Source organism: Gymnoscopelus microlampas (genome assembly GCF_963454915.1).
Source record: "Gymnoscopelus microlampas genome assembly, chromosome: 21".
NCBI classification, from domain to species: Eukaryota; Metazoa; Chordata; class Actinopteri; order Myctophiformes; family Myctophidae; genus Gymnoscopelus; species Gymnoscopelus microlampas.
In genome coordinates, this window is record NC_139958.1 from 33066909 (window position 1) to 33087847 (window position 20939).

At 43.1% G+C, this 20939-nt stretch overlaps 2 protein-coding genes across 2 annotated transcripts in view; one reads left to right on the forward strand and one right to left on the reverse strand.

Moving 5' to 3' along the window:
• The window catches only part of whrna (whirlin a), a gene marked incomplete at its 5' end in the record, with an annotated part of 218535 nt that overhangs the window by 132054 nt on the left and 65542 nt on the right, over positions 1-20939 (forward strand). Inside the window, one exon of the mRNA XM_084046074.1 lies at positions 14598-14893. Coding sequence (XP_083902200.1) covers positions 14598-14893 — 296 coding nt within the window. The remainder of the gene's footprint in view (positions 1-14597; positions 14894-20939) is intronic.
• On the reverse strand, positions 8778-9872 carry LOC311037272 (UDP-galactose translocator-like; the record flags this gene model as incomplete). The annotated part of the gene is made up of 1 exon (XM_084046394.1): positions 8778-9872. The coding sequence occupies one exon, from the start codon at positions 9870-9872 to the stop codon at positions 8778-8780; it is 1095 nt and encodes a 364-aa protein (XP_083902520.1).

Genomic DNA, 20939 nt, shown 5'->3' on the forward strand with positions numbered 1-20939 from the left:
GCTGTGAGCTTGGAGATCGGCTATTTTCGGTGCGTGATACCACACTGAACTAGGCATAATGATGTGGCGTATGGCATGGATTTCTACACAGAGAGGGCAATTCTTTCAACATAAAATTTGACGCTGCATTCCAGTTCTGGTGGGTTAGGAGGAGAAGGCAATTCTCTTGAATGCTGCCTTCAGGTACGGCATGGATGGAAAGGGGGGACATTTGCATTTCTTTCACCACAGTAAAAACGGCATTCGTGGTCTGGAGAGGGCACTTTTTACAGACGGGTAAAAGGGCAGGGCCTCAAGCCCCCTTTGATGTCTATGTGTGCACGTGCCTGCGCACGCGCGCACACACACACACACACACACACACACACACACACACACACACACACACACACACACACACACACACACACACACACACACACACACACACACGTCACACGGCACAAAAACACTTCTCTCTTTTCTCTCTCCATCTATTAGGGATTAGGAATTGTCACCCATAAACACACAGGTTTCTTTCCTGAGACTACTGGCATGACCTGCCACCTTTCATATATACAGTAGCTGCACGTGCCATTACTTTTAAATCGTATGTACAATTGTCAGTGAACTTGCGTAGACACTTCCTCTCGCGAAACGCCATGTGCATACATTTCAAACCGCAAACCGTTGATGGACCGGTGGTACAAACATAATTGACAGAAGGAATTAATAAACAGACGTTGCAGATTACACAGACATCCAAATGACAGAAATCTGCTCAGTATTATGTGAGGGATGTAGCTGATAATGGAGCTGGTATAGGATCATGCACACGTATTGCATTCGGTTACAACATATTTGTCCTAGTGATGACAACATGCCACATTACTTTTTGATGTATTCACTGTCCAGACTCTTGCCTTCAAATACCCTGTCTGCGCCGTGAGACTGTAATCAGAATTGATGTCCCTCCCCAATCCATCCAGCCTGTGCACATGGGACACAATAGAAACACCTGCAAGCCACCTGTGTTCCAAAGTAGGGACACAAGAACACATACTGAGCAGCTGCTCTAACCCATTAAGACCTGAGGGCGATTCTTAGCCAATGTCTTCCAAATCCCATGTTTCTATATCAGTGGTTCTCAGACATTTTCATGTCAAGGACCCCCAAAATGATATTTATTTAGCCGCTGACCCCCATCTCAAAATATTTTGTTCCAGGGACCCCCCAGAAGCAAAGATTTGAGTTAAAAATGTTCGCTTGAAAAAAATATAAATATATTCATTTGCACACATTTTCTCGATTTTTCAAAAATAGCCAAAGTGTAAAATAATGCTTTTTAGCTCAAATCAAAAAATGACACAGATGCGTTCCAGGTCTTAATGGGCTAAGGTGCCCGGGGCGAGGAGGCAAGCTACAGCCAAGGCCGTTCACTTTGTCACGGAAGGACAAAGGCCAGAGAAAATGCTAAAGATCTGCTCTTTGGAGAGATCTGCTCTGTTGATTTGCTCTCCACGGCCAGAGACTGTCCGACGACAGTTGAAATGCTGAAAAAACACGCAGAAAATTCCGCCGCTCTCCACTCCAAATTGAGACATAACATCATCTTGGTCTCTATAAGGCCACAAGACAACTGATCATGCTGGAGCCAACGGTATCCTGGGAGGAGAGGATGGAGGAGAAAGAGTAAAATACCAACTGTGGAGGATTGTTGACGGAACGGGTGGAAGAGGATCAGGTGTATGCCAGGGTTAGGTGGGCAGCAGTGGTGGAAAAAGTACTCAAATGTTTTACTCAAGTAAAAGTATCAATACTGCAATGTAGAAGTACTCTGTTACAAGTAAAAGTCCGGAATTCAAAATGTACTTGAGTAAAAGTACAAAAGTATTGGTATCAAAATGTACTTAAAGTACCAAAAGTAAAAGTACTAAAATGTTTGAAAATAGCAGATCTACAACGCGTCGCTATTTTCAAATAGCCTAGGTATAAAATAGGGCTAAAGTGGTTCTGTATGTTTTATAATGTTTTATAATGTAATAATTGATATCTGAAAAGTAACTTGTAACTAAAGCTTTCAAATAATTGTAGTGGAGCAAAAGTACAATGTTTGCCTGTGTGATGTAGTGGAGTAGAAGTAAAAGTATTGGAAATTGGAAACCACTGGTGGCCAGTGGGGGATTTTCCAGTCACTTCCCTGAGCAAGGCCTACGGCGCAATGGGCTTAACAGGTGCCAACCGAAGAAGTTGATGAGGCAGCAGAAAAGGCTTCCAGATGGCTCTGGTTGAAGAGGGGAGATCAGTGTTGGCAGTAGAATGCCACTTGGACACAGGCCGGGGGGGGCCTGATCAGCCTCGGTGGGGGTCGCCTGGACGAGGACGTCTGTCGTAAGACCCGAAAGACCCAGTAACTACAGGAGACAACGGCGCTGATGATGTGTCCATGCTTGTGCATCAAAAGATGTTTCTGTGAACAGAATCCTTTATTACAGTATATCCTCCCCCCGCGTTGCCCCATACCTTTTCCTACTTGCACACAACCTAAAACATAACATGCCCTAGACAGAGGGATGGAGAGAGGTAGACAATGTTGTGTATAAAAGACAGAGGTAGGCATTAAAGACAAGGTACAACGTGTAAACACACTTTTCTCACAACATTTACACTTTATTATGTATTACTACTCAGAACCTTTGTAACATAACCTTTATTTCGCTACTTGTATTATATCTTGTTTTTTGAGCGGTGTAGCCGCTCCTATAAGTGGGGTTGGGACACCTCATTAGTACACCCTTCGCTGTACTGTGATTGGCTCATAATAGCACACCCCTCTACATTAGTACACCCCTAGCTGTACTGTGATTGGCTGACTCTATTGGCTGACTCTATTCACTGTGATGACCACACCGCTCACTTCACACTGGGTGTGATTTTATTATGTATGTTAGACATTGTTAGCATAGTTTGGCAGTGTATGCCACACCAACAATGTGACAAATAAAACTTCTTGAATCTGCCATGGGTGGGCCTGCGTGGGCCGTGGCCCACCCACATAGAAAGCTGGCCCACCCAATCGATTTTGCCCAAAAAAGAAAATGATTACATTTTTTTACAATAAATGTTTTGATAAAAAATCTGTAAAATCAGGCAAAAATAAGAACTAAATAACATAACCCTAACCCTAAAATCGAAATAAAGTAACAAAAAAAATGCCCAAAAACGCCCCAAATCCGCCCAAAACCGCACATTTTCGCACGGGTCGTTGCGTGCCCACCCGCTCCTGCCCCCTAGGCCCAGCCTATACTAGCGTTCTGGCTGCGCCACTGTGATAGACTGTACATATATTATATTCATTCATATTTTCATTGGTGATAGATACAGTATATCCATTCATCCACTCCCTGTGATAGACTGCACATATGTATTAATGTACTGCTCATATATTCACAGTTGTTAGTTCTATTCATTCATATATTGTAGATAGATAGACTGTTCCATACAGTATATCCATCATTACACTCTTTGATAGGATCTCAAACCCACGCCACTGATCTCCACTCTATACACATCTTTTACTACTCAATCAGAGAGCGTCTCCTTCCCAAACCCCAATGGTTCTATTGAGCCCCCCGCCCACAGGAGTGACCCAATTCACTCACAACTTGTTACAAAAATCGCTCATGCAAAACTATATAACCTCCTACATTCCATTTTCCACCTTCACATGTGTCTCCTTCTGTAATAATCAAAAAGTGCTATATATTTCATCTCGCACTTTACTTCCGGATGGTTCGTTTTGTACCTTCTTTGCCACATCCGTCACGGGACAGAAACAAGCCCTTCCGTGCTCTATGCAAAACAGCCCAAAAGCGCGCCCAAATGAGCCCAACATCGCTTACACACAAAGCAGACCTGGCATTTCAACGTCACAGCAACATGCAGCCAATCAGCGTCGACGGCAACGCAGCCTACGCCAATCATGTGTGAGATATCTACAAGCTATGGGGCAGAGACGCCGTGTGCCATGCACCGTATCTTAGCAACTACGAAAGCGCTCACTCTCATTGGTCGTGTCACGCTAAGAGCAGTTCCCAGACAATGGCATCTCAGAGAGCTTGCTGTAGTGTTTATATATCTATGGCTGTAGCCATCAGAGTCAGTCGCAGCGACGACGGACAGGGCGCTGTGATAGTTGGCATGTAGCTAACGCTAACGTGGTTGTCATGCCTGCAGCGGCTGTGCAATCACTTTGTCAACAATGCACGTTCGTGCGCTAACTGTTATTATTGCTGCTCCGTTAGTCCATTGCAGATGGTGTATGTTGTCTGTGTCTTCTGGTGTAGCTCCACAGCAAGTAACTAACGCAATGGCAGGACCGCCCCGTGCAACGCACGTTTAGGCTGCATTATGGTCATGTAGTAATTTCAGATCATTTCGGTCCGATTAGGGCAGTGGCTACCCCCCCCCCCCCCCCCCAATAATCATATTTGAACTGGGGACCCCCCCAATTTTGTTGGACTCCGTTCCACAAGTCAATATTGTGAAAATAGCAGATCTACAAGCTCAACGCCTCACGTTGAGAGCCGTTGTAAGCTTGTAGATCGGCTATTTTCAACATGTTTGCCTCTTTCTTAAATTATTTGACAATGTGGCCAATGTTTTATAGTATAGTTTGTTGACTACTTTTGTTGCAGTAATGCTCTTTTCCTTTACTTTAGCTTTTTTATTGTCTCCGGCAGGCCGAAAGGGATGGCGCGAGAGTATGTTTTACCCCCTGTCCGTCCGACGGTCTGTGGATAGCTAATCTCCCGCATCATTGGCTTGATCGCAGCGCAACTGTGCACACACACTCCCTGGATGCCAATTCAGAACCTCTGCCCCATTTCTTTCACATGGCCCTGTTATAGTGCCACCAGGAGGCCGGTTTTTGCAAAACACATTTTCGCACAGTACTGCCACATATTTTGTCCTAACATCACGCAAATCGATACACAGTATCTCTATAGTCATTAAAAATAACTCGGTCTTTCAGATTTTTCATTTTCCATCCTGATTGACTAAAAATGGCTTCCAAAGTTTCCACGACTGCTCCGTTTTGACCAAAATGCCTCAAATTATGAACACAGCATGCACTTTCCGTGCAACTTTGCACCCACATTCCCACTATGCCGAGCAAGAAATTCCACTTGAGATTTCTCTAATCAGCCTCATGGTGGTGCTATAACAGTCCGATTTGTGTTTTTACCTATACCTGCACCAATCTGTGTACAACTTCGTATGTGCACTCTCTAGAGTTCAAGGAAAAACCTTTCCCCTGCATTTCTCACATCTACCTTTTATAGCTCCACCAGGAGGCCGCCTTATGTACAACATATTTCTTTACATTACTCCAATTTTATCTACATTTCACGCAAATCGGTACACATGATCTCTATAGTCATGTGATCAAGACGGATCTGTTTAATCTTTCAGATTCCATCCCCATTGGCTAAGATTCACATCTAAAGTTTGCACAAAATGCCGCAAATCATGAATGCAGTGTCCGATTGTGGTCAACTTTGCACGCACATTCACACTATGTTGAGGAACAAGTGCTACCATTTTTACATTGGCCTGTGGGGGGTCCCCACCGACTCTACCTGGCCCTTAGGTGGGCCCCACCTAGGCAATTCTATGTGGGGCCGAGGTGGGTCTTAACTGCCATGCCCATGCGGGCTATAAGTCGCTTCTACCTGGCCCTTATGTGGGCCCCAACTAGCCACGTTTATGTGGGACCAAGGCGGGTCCTAACTGGGTTTGCCCATGCAGGCTTTAACTGGGTTCTACCTGGGCCCTAGGTGTACCCTAACCAACCAGAGTGCAGTGCCCATCGCTCCAAATGTTGTGACGTCAGGGCTCTCAATACTGCACATTGGTGGAGGAGGAGGGCCCGCAGGGCGCCCGCACACATCGCTGAACCAATGGTAGCCCACGGATGTTTCCTCTGGAGATTTAAAATCTGCCCCTCTATGCCACATATCATCCACGCTACAGGGTCTTCACTGACCGAGCCACGGCCCCACTGGCCCTCATGACGCTATGCCACTTATATGCGCTGCCAAGTGGCCGCGGGCGCTACGTGGGCGTGGCGGCGGGCTAGACGCGAGGCCCTGCGTAGCAGGGCCGAGCTTCTAGTTAATTCAATGGATCAACTCGCATAGCGTCAAGTGTTTAATTATAGACCAGACATGTGCATTATGCATGAAACCCACTGGCTGGGAGATAGCGACTTGCATGAGTTAATCCTTACTTCTTCTTATAGTTCCCTGGCCAGCTCTGTCTCACCAATTTGAAACTCTTTTGAAAATAGCCGATCTACAAGCTCACAATGCGTCGCATTGCGACGTTTTGTGAGCTTGTAGATCGGCTATTTTCAAATGGCCGAAATGTATATAGGGCTGAAGTGGTTAATGTATGTTTTTTAATAATAATCAAAATCTACAAAGTAACTAGTAACTAAAGTTTTCAAATAATTATAGTGGAGTAAAAGTACAATATTTGCCTCTGAGATGTAGTGGAGGAGAAGTAAAAGTATTGAAAATTGGAAATACTCAAGTAAAGTACAAATTTTTCACCACTGCCTATTATCTATAACCCTGACCATAACAATAGAATGTACATACATTATATTCATTAGCGATAGATGTATCCATTCATATTCACTGCTGATAGAATAGAATGTATATTCATTCAGAGACCAAGTGCCGGTATCTAGCCAGAACCTTAAGATTATTATTTGATTTAATTGTATTCATATTTTTTGTTTTATTTATCTTGGTTATTCTTATCGATACACTGTGCCTCTCTCCTTCTTCCTGCCCTTGCTGCTAGGACACCTGAATCTCCACACAGGGGATCAATACACTTTTCTTATCTTATGAAAACATTGTAAACAATATCAGATGTTTACAAAGCCTTGCCCATCATTTCTCTGTGTGTCTGTAATGCAATCTTTGAGAGGTGCTGTTTGGCCTCAGATCTTGCATTAGCAGTTAGCGGCTGACAGCGATAAGAGCAGTCTCTTTGATGAGGGATTTACCGTTGGAACAGAGGGAGCCCACATCAGACAGGTGCATTATTTCCTTTAATAGACTGAAGAAGTCATGGAAAGACTGACTGAAAGGATTAATTGACCAATGGATACATTTTTATTGAATAATCCATTCATTCATTCATCCATCCATTCGTCCATGCAATCAGTAACATTCAATCAATGAATGATTAATATGATCGTGATTTTGCAGCCGGTTGCAATGGAATGGTTGTAGGCTTCTGTAAATTACAATTCAAAACAAAGTTGAAGTTTCTCAGTATTTTCTCCTGTGGAAGTACAGGCACAAGTATGTTTTAGTCAAGGGATGATGGAATCAGTGATCAGTGTCCTTGTTGCACAGTTGTGGAATAGCCAGGATCATTATTAGAAGCTTTTAATCTGAAATGTACCTTTGGCTACCGCTCAGACAGAATATTGGAATCGCTGTGAGATTGGCTTGGCTGACCACAATAAAATGGAAATAAAACAAAGGAAAGAGTAGCGGACATATGGGAACACTTGTTTAAATGCTAAACACTAAATCAAGTCTAAATGCCGCGCAAAGCAATTTACAAGACCAGTGAGTTCGGCAGGGTTTTTTTCTGAAAGGAGAATAGGCAGTCTACTGTCCAAGAGTAGTTTATTACTATGAGAAACAAAGGCTCAGCAAAGGGAATGGATTTAAATTAAAAGATGCTGTTAAAATCCCAGTTTGTTTTAACTACATATGAACCCTATAGTGTCCCTGTTGGGGAGCATGTTTGGAAAACAGATCTACAAGCTCAGGGGCGGTTTTAAGAAGTTAGGGGCTCCAAGCAAAGCTCTGGTCGGGGGCCCCCGCAATTAATATTAATTCGTTTTTGTTTTATTAATTAATACATCTTTTTTTATCAATCTTTATCACTCTTTTTTTATGCCACGACCCCATTTTATGGTGGAATTGTTTCGGCAACCTATTTTTTAAAAAAGCCTATTTTATGAATGAATGAATATAATTCCACATTCCAATGAATTTGCCAGGCGATGGTTGTCTACAAGCTCAGCATCATATTTTACTGTCTTTGTGACAAAATATATTATATATTTTGTCATATACAGCCTACATTTCAGTGCTGAGTAGACCACGTTACATTTGTGCAACAAGATTAATATTTGAGCATTTTAAATATCATCCATTAACTCATTCAGTGCCAAACTTATTTCTGGCTTCACCCCTGTGCCAAGGCCAAAAATACATTGTTAAAAAAAAAGTGCTTAGGAGCCGAGATACAGCCTTCTTCAGTAAGAAGTTAAACAAGAAGTGAATGGAGCAGCAAATCTTCAAATCATCATATCTTGGGTTCTGAACATTTATTTAAAAAAAGCCTACATGAGGCTTTGTCGGTCGGTCTGTCCCTCTTTTCCTCTGCACACACGTCATGCGAAGTCCGGCCATTCAGATTTCAACCACTAGGGGTCTGGCAGTGCTCCGAGCGGCACTTTTTCTAGTTTTGAGGGTACCTACCCGAGGGGACACGGGGAGAACATGCAAACTCCACACAGAAAGGCCCTTTTGCCAACCCCACCTACCTAGGGTATGGGCACTGATGACGCGGAGGAGAGAACACGCCCCCCAGCGCCCACAGCGTCCCCTGCGGGAATCGAACGCAGGACCTTCTAGCTGTGAGGCGACAGTGCTACCGACTGTGCCACTGCGTGAGGACAAAAAAGAGGTGTTTTGTCCTCATTTCACCACGACTGACCTGAGGTGTAAAGTCTCCACATCTGATCCGCTGTCAGTCCTGTGTCCTCCCACGGCAGATGAAGATGAAGCAGAGGGGTCAACAGCATACAGACTGTACATGCAGATGGCTGCGATCACCATGGCAGCTCCACACACAAACTGAAGGTCTATTTGGAAACCAAACAGGTATACCGACATCACCATGGAAACCACAATGGAGAAGGACGAGGCGAACCCTTTGAGGATGTTGTCGGCGTACTTCACCACCACAGCCACCAGGAGGCCCCCGAATGCCTGATTGAGAACGGACATCCACACCATCGGAGTGTAACCGAAGAAGAAACCGTTAGCGGAGACCTGCGCTCCGTCTTTCCAGCAAAGTGCCAGCATGCCGATGGCCGTGCCAAAGAGTCCCATCTGGACGTTCCGAACCCAAAGGGAGGGAGAGGTTCCTTTGAGGATCATCTCAAAGTAGACGCCCGCAAACCCCGACGACAGACAGCTGAACAACACGGCAGCAAATCCCACAACTTGGTTCTGGCTGGATGAATTAAAGCCAAGTTCCATCTGGCCTTCCTGGCGCACCTGTACAACGGCCACCCCGGCAAACAAGATCAGCAGAGAAACCCACTGAACTCTGGACAGAGACCTCTTCAACATCATCACACTGAATAACGCTGTGGTCAGGATCTTCAGCTGGTAGGTCACCTGGAAGGTGGCGGCAGGCAGGTTGGAAATGGCGACATACTGCAGGTTGTTTTGTAGCGTGTAGAAGAGGGACGGGACGGTTAGCTTCAGCGTTTCTCTGTACTGGACAAATACGCTGTCATGCAGGAGCAGCACTGTTTGCTTTGGATTACATCCATTCTGCAGGAGGAGGATAAGCAGACAGGCCAGAAGTTTGAGGATCTCTGCCATGACCACGGCTGAGGTTCTGAAGAAACGATCGCCAGGCTGCATGCAGACGTATCGCATGTTGAGGACGAGACATGCATTCTGGACCACCAGCAACACCAGGCTGATGTATTTCAACTTCCTGCTGTTAGCTTCTTTGTGGTGTTTGCGGTCTGCCGTTTCTGTGTCCGTGAACTTCATAGTCTTGGAGAGATCTGTATCAAAGAGTCGAGTCCTGGTGATCACCTGGAGAATGCTGACTGAATCTGAGGCCTCTCTAGTGGTGCAGTGGTGATTTTATCTTTGGTGGTAGGCTATTTTAATGACGTCGCGTGCACGTCATTAAAACAATACATCATTGATATGCATCCAGCCTCATTCCTATGTTCATTCATGCTGGCAACACTCAGCAGTCAACAGCTTTTGTAAACTTTGTTGCCAGACCCAAGGGGTCGGGCTTACATGAGGCTTTGTATCTGTTTACTCCATAAATGGGCATGGTCACTTTGTCCCCCGACCCCAGCCAAAAAAGTCTGTCCCCCTTTCGTCATAGAAGGGACACACATCATGCGAAGCCCGGTCATTCAGATTTCAACCACTAAGGGTCTGGCAGTACCAGGTCTCTTGGTTCCCTTGTTTAGATGTGTGAACTTAAGGGTTGTTTAACTGGTTGTTTAACTGGCCATATCCATATTTGGAGTCCCAGTCATGCCCGAATACAGAGTCCCCAGATGTCATACTTAGATGTGTCAGTCAGCTCCATATATCGAGTTCTAAGTTAGTTGTACCCAAATATGGGTACAACTAAAATATATTACCCCTAGTAGGCTACCCCCTCGGGAGTAAGAAATTAAAATGACATCCAAAAAATATTTTCAAAATTCTTCTTTTCAATTATTCAATTAACCTACATGAGCAAGATTAAGTCTGTTAGAGGCTCTAAATGTTATTTTTACCAGGAGAATCAAGCACCATCTCTGTCATGTCGGAATCCCACTAAGGTCAGAGTGTGGTCAAGTTTTACTTGAATCCCAACATCTCTATTCTGGCCATTTCATAATAGGCCAACATTTGGCAAAAATAGGTGAACTTCCTCTACTTCCCTTTGGGGTCGCCACAGCGGATCATCTGTTCCGAGTTCTGTCTTCTGCGTCTTCCTCTGTAACTCCTGCCACCTGCATGTCATCTCTCAGCGCATGAACCTCCTATTTTAACCTTCCTCTTCTCTTTCCTGCAAGAATAGGTGAACATTCACCCAAAATAGCAGATCTACAAGTTCACAATACGTTATCATTTTGTCAAAGACATTTTGCGTAGAGTGAAAAAAAAGGAAGGGGCCTTATATAGAGCCGTGGGGGACACTGGTGAAGGAAGTATTATTGATTGATTAAATACTTTTACTGTAGGCCTACATGTAGTGCAGTCAAAGGTTATGCTAAAAGTTTAAATAAAAGGATAAAATCGTGCGCGAAGCGCGCGCGCCATTATTATTATTTTTTTTAATTAATTATTTTTTTATTAATTAATACATCTTTTTTATCAATCTTTATCAATCTTTTTTATGCCACGACCCCATTTTATGGTGGAATTGTTTCGGCAATCCCACACTATTTATTTATTTATAGTGCAATTTCGAAGTGGAAATAAAGAATATCTTAAAATAACATTTTTAAAAAAACCTATTTTATGAATGAATGAATATAATTCCATATTCCAATGAATTTGCCAGGAGATGGTTATCTACAAGCTCAGCATCTAATAGGTCATCATATTTTACTGTCTTCATGACAAAATATATTATACATTTCGTCAAAAATATATTACATATTTTGTCGAAAATATATTATATATTTTGTCATATACAGCCTACATTTACAAACATTTCAGTGCTGAGTAGACCACGTTACATTTGTGCAACAAGATTAATATTTGAGCATTTTAAATATCATCCATTAAGACAACTACATTTCTGACGACAGACAGTTTAATTGAGACAATATGCATCACTGCTGCGTGCAGAATGTATACTGCACAGTAGGCCTAATAGTTCCTTCTGCAGGCAACTTTAGCCAGCATACTGTATATTAGTGGTGGAAAAAGTACTCACATTTTTTACTTATAGTAAGAGTATCAATACCACAATGTAGAAATACTCTGTTAAGTAAAAGTCCGGAATTCAAAATAGTGCAAAAAAGTATTGGCATCACAATATACTTAAAGTACCAAAAGTAAAAGTACTCATCATTATGCAGAATGTCACGTTTTACAAGGTAAGGTTTCACAAGTATAAAATCAAATGTATTAAAATATTTTGAAAATAACAGATCTACAAGCTCACAATGCTTCGCATCACTTGTGAGCTTGTAGATCGGCTATTTTCAAATAGCAGTACTTGAGTACATGTACTTTTCTTAGTTACTTTCCACCACTGTCAGCACTAGATTAATTACTTACTCACCTTCTGCAAAGATGAGAAAGAGAACACACGTTGTTCCATAGGCCCACATTGTCTTGGTTTCAGAGAGCATGGTGGTAAATATGAACTTTTGCCCCAAAGTCTTTATATTCCATAATGTCCCACATCCGTGTTGTTTACTTTTACTCGTGCATGGGGAACGTAGGCTTGATGCACGTTAGTCAAGGGGCCCCCAAAAATCTGTTTCCTTTCAAAACGATGCGCATTTCAAAATAAGAGGTTTTAATCTATACTTGTAATGTGTTATGTGTATATAGATGTACTGATCATTTCTTTGTTTGTGTATGTTGTTTGTGTTTGTTTTGTATTGTGATTTCGTATCAATAACATTTTTTCAAAAAAAGAAATTCAGGGGGGAGGTGCCCCCCCCCCCCCCCCCCCCCCCCCCCCCCCCCCCCTCCCTTGGGGCTCCACGCAAGTGCGTGGTCTGCCTAGTGCAAATATCCGCCCCTGTACAAGCTCACAATGCTTTGCGATACTGGTGACACGTTGTGAACTTGAAGATCATCCTTTTTTCGGCAAAGATATTTGTTGTCGATGGAAAAAAAGGAGCAGACCAAGTATAGAGCCCTGGGGGACACCAGCCAACTAAATCTATTGGGTTTAAGTGGTTAAGTGTCACACAAATGGAGAAGGTAATGGAAGGCAAGTTGAATACATTTGCTCGGCATAAAGGACACCGGTTGAAAATGTCCAGACACAGATGACTAATGAGGTTTGAAGTGTAGCTTGTTCAGTGGTACCGAAATGGCCTCACACTGGCGTTGATAAGTCTCCTATTTTGTCTAGATGTAAGTTCCCGCTCCACAGCCAGTTATTTCTTAGGGACCCCAAGGCAGCGACAGCGCTACAGCAGGTTCAAATGCAATTTTCATTAACACTAAAGGGTTGGAGGCTATCAACATAGAAGGTCAAACCAATTTTACATCACATCTTACCCCAATGCCTCGGGGGAAATAGGATTCAGTTCCTTGAGGAATAGGCTCTATGCACAGCAGCCATTTTGGAGAAAAATTGGGCCTCTTCTGACTTCCTTCACAGGTGTTACCAATGATACTAATGAAGGCTCTGTTCCATTCTGGTCATACAGAGTCAGGGTGCTGATATTGTGCATGCTGGCTCACTAGAAATACTAGTGGGTCTCAAAGTGTGGTCCAGGGACCCTCATGGTTCCTTGAGAGGGTGTAACTCTGAGAGTGTACAAATGGAACCAAATGGACCCTCCCGGGTCCATTTGGTTCCATTTGTACACTCTCAGAGTTATGGAGGTCCTTGAAATTAAAAACGTTTGAGAACCACTGTGCTACACTAAATGGAACAGAGCCTTCATTAGTGTCATTGGTAACACCTGTGAAGGAAGCGAGGAAGGGGCCCAATTTCTGTCCAATGTGGCTGCTGTGCATAGAGCCTATTGGTGGAACCGCACTATAGGAGCCCTATTTGTCCTCTCTCTGATGTCTTATGATCAAATAGATTTGATTTACCCCATACCTTTTTTATGTACCTGCAGATGACTATTACACTATCTCTCCCTCCAACAGAGAAGGCAGTCACATAGACTTACAAAAAGCACTTATTCTCATACAGTATATTCAGGGGTGCACATAACTGGTGCGCAGGTGCGCATGCGCACCCAAAATAAAAAATGCGCACCACATCAGACGACGCGAGGCGCTTTTGCGTACCAACAGCTGGGACAGGAATCTCCAAGCTTTTATTTTTTAGCAAAACTAAAAAATAAAAGCCTGGAGATCGAGGCTAGGAATTTACTTCCTGAAACCACACTCACACAATCACGCCAAAGCATGCGTCGGCCCCATACACAGCCATTAGGCGGAGGGGGAGAGGACGCATGCTGCACGTGATTGTGTGAGTGAATCGCCTCGCATTGCCTCGCTGCGTGCACGCAGCCAGCAGCGGCTGTTAGAGGCACGCGTCACCGATGATGAACGCACCGTGACGGTGCAAAATATGCCGTGAACGTCCCAATCTGGCGGATAAAAGCAGCGCAGCACAGGGCACCAACCTTGGGGGCTTCACCAAACGGTGTGAGAGAAAAAAAAAACGGCGAAAATCGGCGGAATTTGGAAGCAAAGCGTCCTTTTTTTTTTCTTCTCGCGCAGCAGAAGAAACAAAATTGGCAGTACCAAAATTCCTGGAAAGAAAGTATGCTATAATGGAAGCCATTTCCTGCCTAATGATGATGTCACTGGTAGGCTGTCCACAGCCCTCCTCTGAGACAAAGACCGAGTAGAATTGTTTTTATTATCATGAGCATTAGTGAGGACCAATTATATGAAGATAGGTTGAAAATGGGTGACGTCGTCCTTGAAGTGGTTATAAGCTTCACCTGTTTGACCCATGACTTGACTATAAATACCTCTACCGCCTCTGTCTGTTACTTTACCTCCTTCTCACCTTCGTCCTACATCAACCTGCATGTGTGACAGTCTCAGGCTGTCGGTCCCATGATGCTGCCTTTTCCACGGTGCTCAGTCCCACCCTGCATGCCTCTCTGTGCCCTCCCCTCCCTGCAGGTCGGCGACCAGATCCTGGAGGTCAACGGGCGCAGCTTCCTGGGCATCCCGCACGACGAGGCGGTGCGCGTGCTGAAGTCGTCGCGCCACCTGATGATGACGGTGAAGGACGTGGGTCGCCTGCCTCACGCCCGGACCGTGGTGGGAGAGACCAAGTGGATCGCCAGCTCACAAATCTCGGAGTGCTCTGCGACCAGCAGCATGGCCGGGTGAGTCAGAGCGTGCGGGCGCGCGCGCGCGTGTGTGTGTGTGTGTGTGTGTGTGTGTGTGTGTGTGTGTGTGTGTGTGTGTGTGTGTGTGTGTGTGTGTGTGTGTGTGTGTGTGTGTGTGTGTGTGTGTGTGTGTGTGTGTGTGTGTGTGTCTGCCGTGGCCGAAGGCAAAACGTTTTTGGGGTTGTCCGTACGTACATCCGCATGGCCTTGTGAGCGCAATATCACAGGAATGCCTTGTGGGAATTTCATGACATTTTGTCCCAAACGTCCACTTGGACTCCAGGATGAACTGATCAGCAGTAAGTAGGTAGTCAAAGGTCACTGTGACCTCATGTCTGTGCCATTATTATGAACGATTGTTATTATCTTAGGAACGCTGGCCTAGCGGTCCGGGCACTTAGGTTCTGATTAACTGACAGCGCGTTGCGGGTTCGAGTCGACCGTTGCTGTGTCTCTCTCCCTGTCTCTCTCTCTCTTTCCTGTACGTCTTCACTTAAAAACCTATCACTAAAGGCAGGAAAGCCAAAAAGAAATCAGAAGAAAATAAGTATGTGGTCAAAGGTTTCAACGTAGGTGGTCTTTCCTTTCCCCTTTCTCCCCCAAGTTCCCTGTGACCTCACAAAACACGTTCATTAAGTTCCTTCGCTACATAATACTATATGAGTCTGGACAGACAAGTGGTTATTTGCCTAATTCCACCCCCAAATGCATTCATTACCTGTTAAATGAAAAATTCACAGCCAGTGTGAAGTAAGTGTAACCTTTGGGTTTATTTAATTGAGCTACACATGAACGATATTATATTCCTGTTCATTCTTTTCAATAGGCTTCTGAGCAGCGTGACTAGATTTTTAAAATTGAGACGGCATACACAAAATCACTATTCGAAGCGGCTAGCACCGCTACAAATGGTCAGCAGGGGTAAAGTACCTGTCCATCACCATGGAGTCTAGTGGTTTGAATCCACCTGATATTTGTTTTGATATTCTAACTTCTAAGTCGCTCTGAATTGGATATGACTGCCTTCCAAAGTGTGCAGGTCCCTGGTTGGCCAACCCGGCCTGGTGTGCTCCAGTTCTAGTTGAAATTGCGATGACTGATTGTGAACATAACAATAAAGGATAGTTGAAGATGAAGTCCTTATTCCGACTGAAGTAGCCAACATAACTACTGTATTAATGGTAACTGTATATGGATGTCAATTGACTGCCATTTTGGAGTTTCCCACCCTCAGCGTATGATATAAGAGCAAAATGGCTGCAATATTGTCAATTGTTTGAGTTATCAGAACTCTTTCTAGCAAAGAAAGCTACATGTAGTTGGTCTGGGAAAATGCCAGAGCCGTCCGCAAAAGATCACAGCAGTAAATTATGCGGCGCTCCTCAGCAGCCATCTCTATCTCTAAACACCCAATTAAGAAGTTATTGTAAATGCCAAACTAATTTTAACATCAACCCCACACAATTCAGAAAGTGCACCCATCTTGTCATGCAGTACAATGTTCCAAAACAACCTCGCCTGAAAGTGCCTTGTGCGTCAGTGAAACATTTTCCGGTTGAATTGCCCTATGAGAGGTAACATGATTACTGCAGAGTTTCTGGATGAACTGACACAAGGAAACCATCTAACCGAATAAACTGTATGAACTTCCCACGGTCAAATCAGGTTTCTGACGTCGTCCTTATCTTTCTCTGACAAAGGGATGACAGCCGAAACCACAAAGGTTATTACTTGTCATTGAGACAGGAAATGATTCATTTGCCCTAGCAACAATAGGTGGACACTTTTATCATTTTCAGGTTGACGTAGTGATCTCTTTTGTCTTGAATTCCAACCTAAAATCAAAGCGTCAAATCAAATAAAAAATGTATTCTACACTAGTTTAATTTTAATGGGACTATCACCACAAACATATTTTCATATGTGAAAGAAACGTGAAATTGTAAAATAAGTGATAAATAGCTCTTTATTCCTGTAGCAATAGTTTTTGTTCAATAACGGGTCTCCCCATCTCTCCATCTCTTTAGTAAATTACATTAGGTCAGGATACCATACCAATTTCATCCATTCAGGAGAGAGAAATGAAGCAGACAAAATTGAAACTTGAAAACAAGGTAATAAATTATCTTTGTGTGGGTTCTCTCTCCTGATTGGATGAAATTTGTAACCCAGCTGAAAATTAATGTTCTGTTTACTAAAGAGCTGGACAGACGGGGACACTCCTGCTACTGAACAAACACTCTATAGCAATGATTAATATAGCTTTAACCTTTAACAATAAACGTTTTGTTTTAACCACAAACCATCACTTACAGCACCTTTAAAGACTGCTAAATGATTTGTCATAAGGGTGGAGGGGGACATGTGAAAAGAATAACTGAGTTGGTCATGCAAGTCAAGTCAGAACAACTAATTGAATTTATATCTTGAGAGAATTTAAGTCTCAGAGACTGCAGTATTTTTCAGGCTAAGGTTTAATTAGATACAGTAGATCTTACTGCAACCATGCCTAGCCCCAGTCCTTGGAATGGTTGCATTTAAATATGATCTTCAGCAAAGTACTTCACTGGCAATCTGGGAGGTTATGACGTACATCATTTTACTGTAAATACAGTAGGACAAGCTAGTTGCCTGTTTTGGACTCCTTCCAATTTTGTATATGAAGTGTGTGTGTGTGCGTGCGTGTGTGCGTATTTTTCTGCAGTAGTGCATTCATGCGTTTTTGTCGTGGGCATACACGTGCTGACGTGCATGCGGTGGTACTGTAGTTGTTGTTGAAGTGCCTGAGTAATGAATTGATTTGAAAAGGCCAGCTGCAAAACATGTAGACATTTACATTTCAAACGCACCAATTTATTCTACCTCTCTCTCAGAAACATGAGAAAATGTCAAGCATAGAATGTCTTCGGAACGCTTCACGCTTTGTCAATGATATGCAGTATTAGATAAATGAGTCACTTCCAGACTAAAAATAAAAGTAAGTGAATCGGTGCATTTCACTGTAGATCCTCATGCATCCCTTGTTCCACAGCTCTTGTGCGTGCATGCGTACATACAGTATGTGTGTGTGTGTGTGTGTGTGTGTGTGTGTGCGTGTGTGCGTGCGTGCGTGCCTGCGTACGTGTCTGCGTATGTGTGTGTTGTATGTTTTTTTGTGACAGAGTTATACAGATTAAACATTTTTTAGGGAGGTCAGACCTAGAAATAATGAAGTGGAGAGAAGGAAAGAGGGAGAGAGAGAGACAGTCTGAAAGCATCTAAATAAGAGAGACAACGAGGCTCATTTATAAGTTACTTCATAAATGTGTACATGTATTCATGAACCCTAGCCCTCATTAACTAAGTTATAGTGTTTAAATGGCTAAGAATTAGCTAAAAACCTCCACATTCATGAAACAGCTGGACACTTTAAATTGTGTCCACATTGTATCCCAAGAGCTGCATGTTGGAGCTTCACTCAGTGTCTTTATCATTAAGATTATTAATTAATAATTCATTAACCACTTTTAACCTGTCGTCCCTATTTTCAGCTTGTCATTATACATGAAAATATTCATTTTCTAACCCACAATTTTCAAAAGTAGTGAAAATAGCTCAAAATATGTCGCATTGCAACGCGCCTTGAGCTTGTAGATTGGTTATTTTAAGTATATAGGGCGCAAGTGCTCAATGAATTAACTCATTCATTCCCATTCATCAACATAACTAATTGGCATACATTAACATGGTTGCACCACCTCAGAAACGCCTCATAAGTCACAGCAGCTATCTAGCTAGTAGTGTCTACTAGAGAGATCCTCACTCAGCATTCCATAATGCACTCCTCTCCACCGGTCCTCGTGGGAAAAGGTGCTCTGCACTATTAAACAAAACAATCTGCCACGAGTCTGTCGTAAATACAATGCTTTTATCAATAGCCATAACCTTTTATTGACCATTTGGCTTTTGATGTACACCACAAATAATGCTTTTAGAGATGCATGAGATGGTGGCTGCTGACATGCACAAACTCCTTAAATATTTGAGGGAGGGAGGCGGTGTCATTTGCATGGTGTGCTTTACTGTGCAAGACAGCATTATTATGCAGACTTTAGAGATAATGGCCACATATATCTATGCGTATAGTACAGCACACTGCTGGTAGGCTCTTCATTCTCTCTCACAGTGCACCTCAAGTTGTGACTGGGAGTTGGCCATAGGTTAATCCCTTTCAACTGGTGCCCAGGGTACGAGGGCAGGAATTTCACGGAGGCCATGAAGGCCATGGCCGCCATTGCCCCTCAGTTTGGCCTTCTGCCCCTCAAACAATATGCCCCGAGGCCACAGTGGCCTTGATGACCAGAACGCTGCCCTTGCTGATTGCACCATTTTCTCCTCTACTCCCTTCTTGTCAATATATATTTTTAGACACCAGCGGCTTTTTGAGATTCCGAATTTTTAACTACTTGAACCCCAGCATTTGTGCCCTCAAACAATGTACACCACCAAAGGCCAAGCGGCCCTCCCCTTAAAATGGAGAAATTCCAGGCCTGCTGGTGTCCCTATTTTGCCTCAGTCTTTATATACCGGGAGCTTGATGAAAAAGTAATATGAAAATCGCCTGCAAGTATTTGTCATCAAAACTATCAATATAGTTGATGCTTCATTCAAACACGATGATGACTTTATTTGCAGTAAGAATCGCTTTATCGCTGCGTAATATTCATGTTCTGTGTGGATGTACTCAAAGAACAGTTAGAAAAACATATAGTTTTGGGTGAATTAATCGCACCGAAAATGTGTGTAAGGACCTATAGTCTCTCGAGCCAGACTGTTGACTCACACAATTTTCAAATGCTTCCATCATACAGTCTGTGCAACGGAAGTGACCCAGGAGTCAAGGGGATGTCCCGTCTCCTCTCCGCTTCCGTTTTGTCTTTGCTGTTGCGCAAATTAGTCCTAATATAAATCTAAATCAAAGCCTATATATAGCTTGCTGCTTATCAGAAATGGAAATTCAAAAATAAAATGTAAAGATATTTTAAAGGAAATGACAAACACATGACTGCCTCCTTTCTCGGCTCTCGGCTTTCTCCTTTCTCGGGTGTAGTTCCAGACTCTACAGTATACTAGCATTTGGAGATTGTGGAATAGTTGTCTGGCTACTAGTAAGGACCTTTAGGATGACACATGTAGAGGGCCAAATGGAAAAATGTTTAGAAAATATGACATTTTGGAGTTACTATAAGTCAAACATAATGTTTACTAATTTACAACAGCTATTTACAACGGCTTTGTCAGCCAAACAGCTCCCCAAGCAGTAGCATATACTTCCAAGCGGTTATAATATATTCATTATAACAATATAATATATTCATCATCCTCTGCCGGTCCCTGAAAATGTACGCTCAACAGTGCACACTTGCCAATTCCTCTCCCCAAAGTCGACTCCTGCAAAACTGCGACTTTTTGACCATTTAAAGTTATTTTCTCATTTCTTTATAATTTATTTGAATTAGTTAATTCTCTGTTCAAAAAGAAAATACATCGAATGCTATTTGTTCCATTCGTTCCACAGCAGATAGATTTTTGTCTGTTTTTTTGATGTTGCAGTGTTTGAGGAATAGTGAGATTTATGTCAGTCTCATACATTTCAGTTTGAGAATGAAGAAGAAATGATTTAAATGAGGACTTTACTCTGGGGAAATGGGGAGAGAGACTGGAGCAGTGGTTCTCAAACCTTTTCATGACAAGGACCCCCAAATTAATAGCCTATGCATTTTGGCTGCGGATCCCCATCAGAACATATTATGTGCGACCCCATACATGATATGTATGTCATTTTAAAATATTCCAAATTCTTAAAATGTGTTCAATTAGTTTTTGAAGATAGCAGATCTATAAGCTAACAAAGGGTCGCATTGTGACTTGTTGTGAGCTATTTTCAAATATCTGATGTATGCAGGGTTAAAGTGGGTTTGATGCTATTTCTACTTTGAGAAGGATGTTTCTGTGTGTGTGTGTGTGTGTGTGTGTGTGTGTGTGTGTGTGTGTGTGTGTGTGT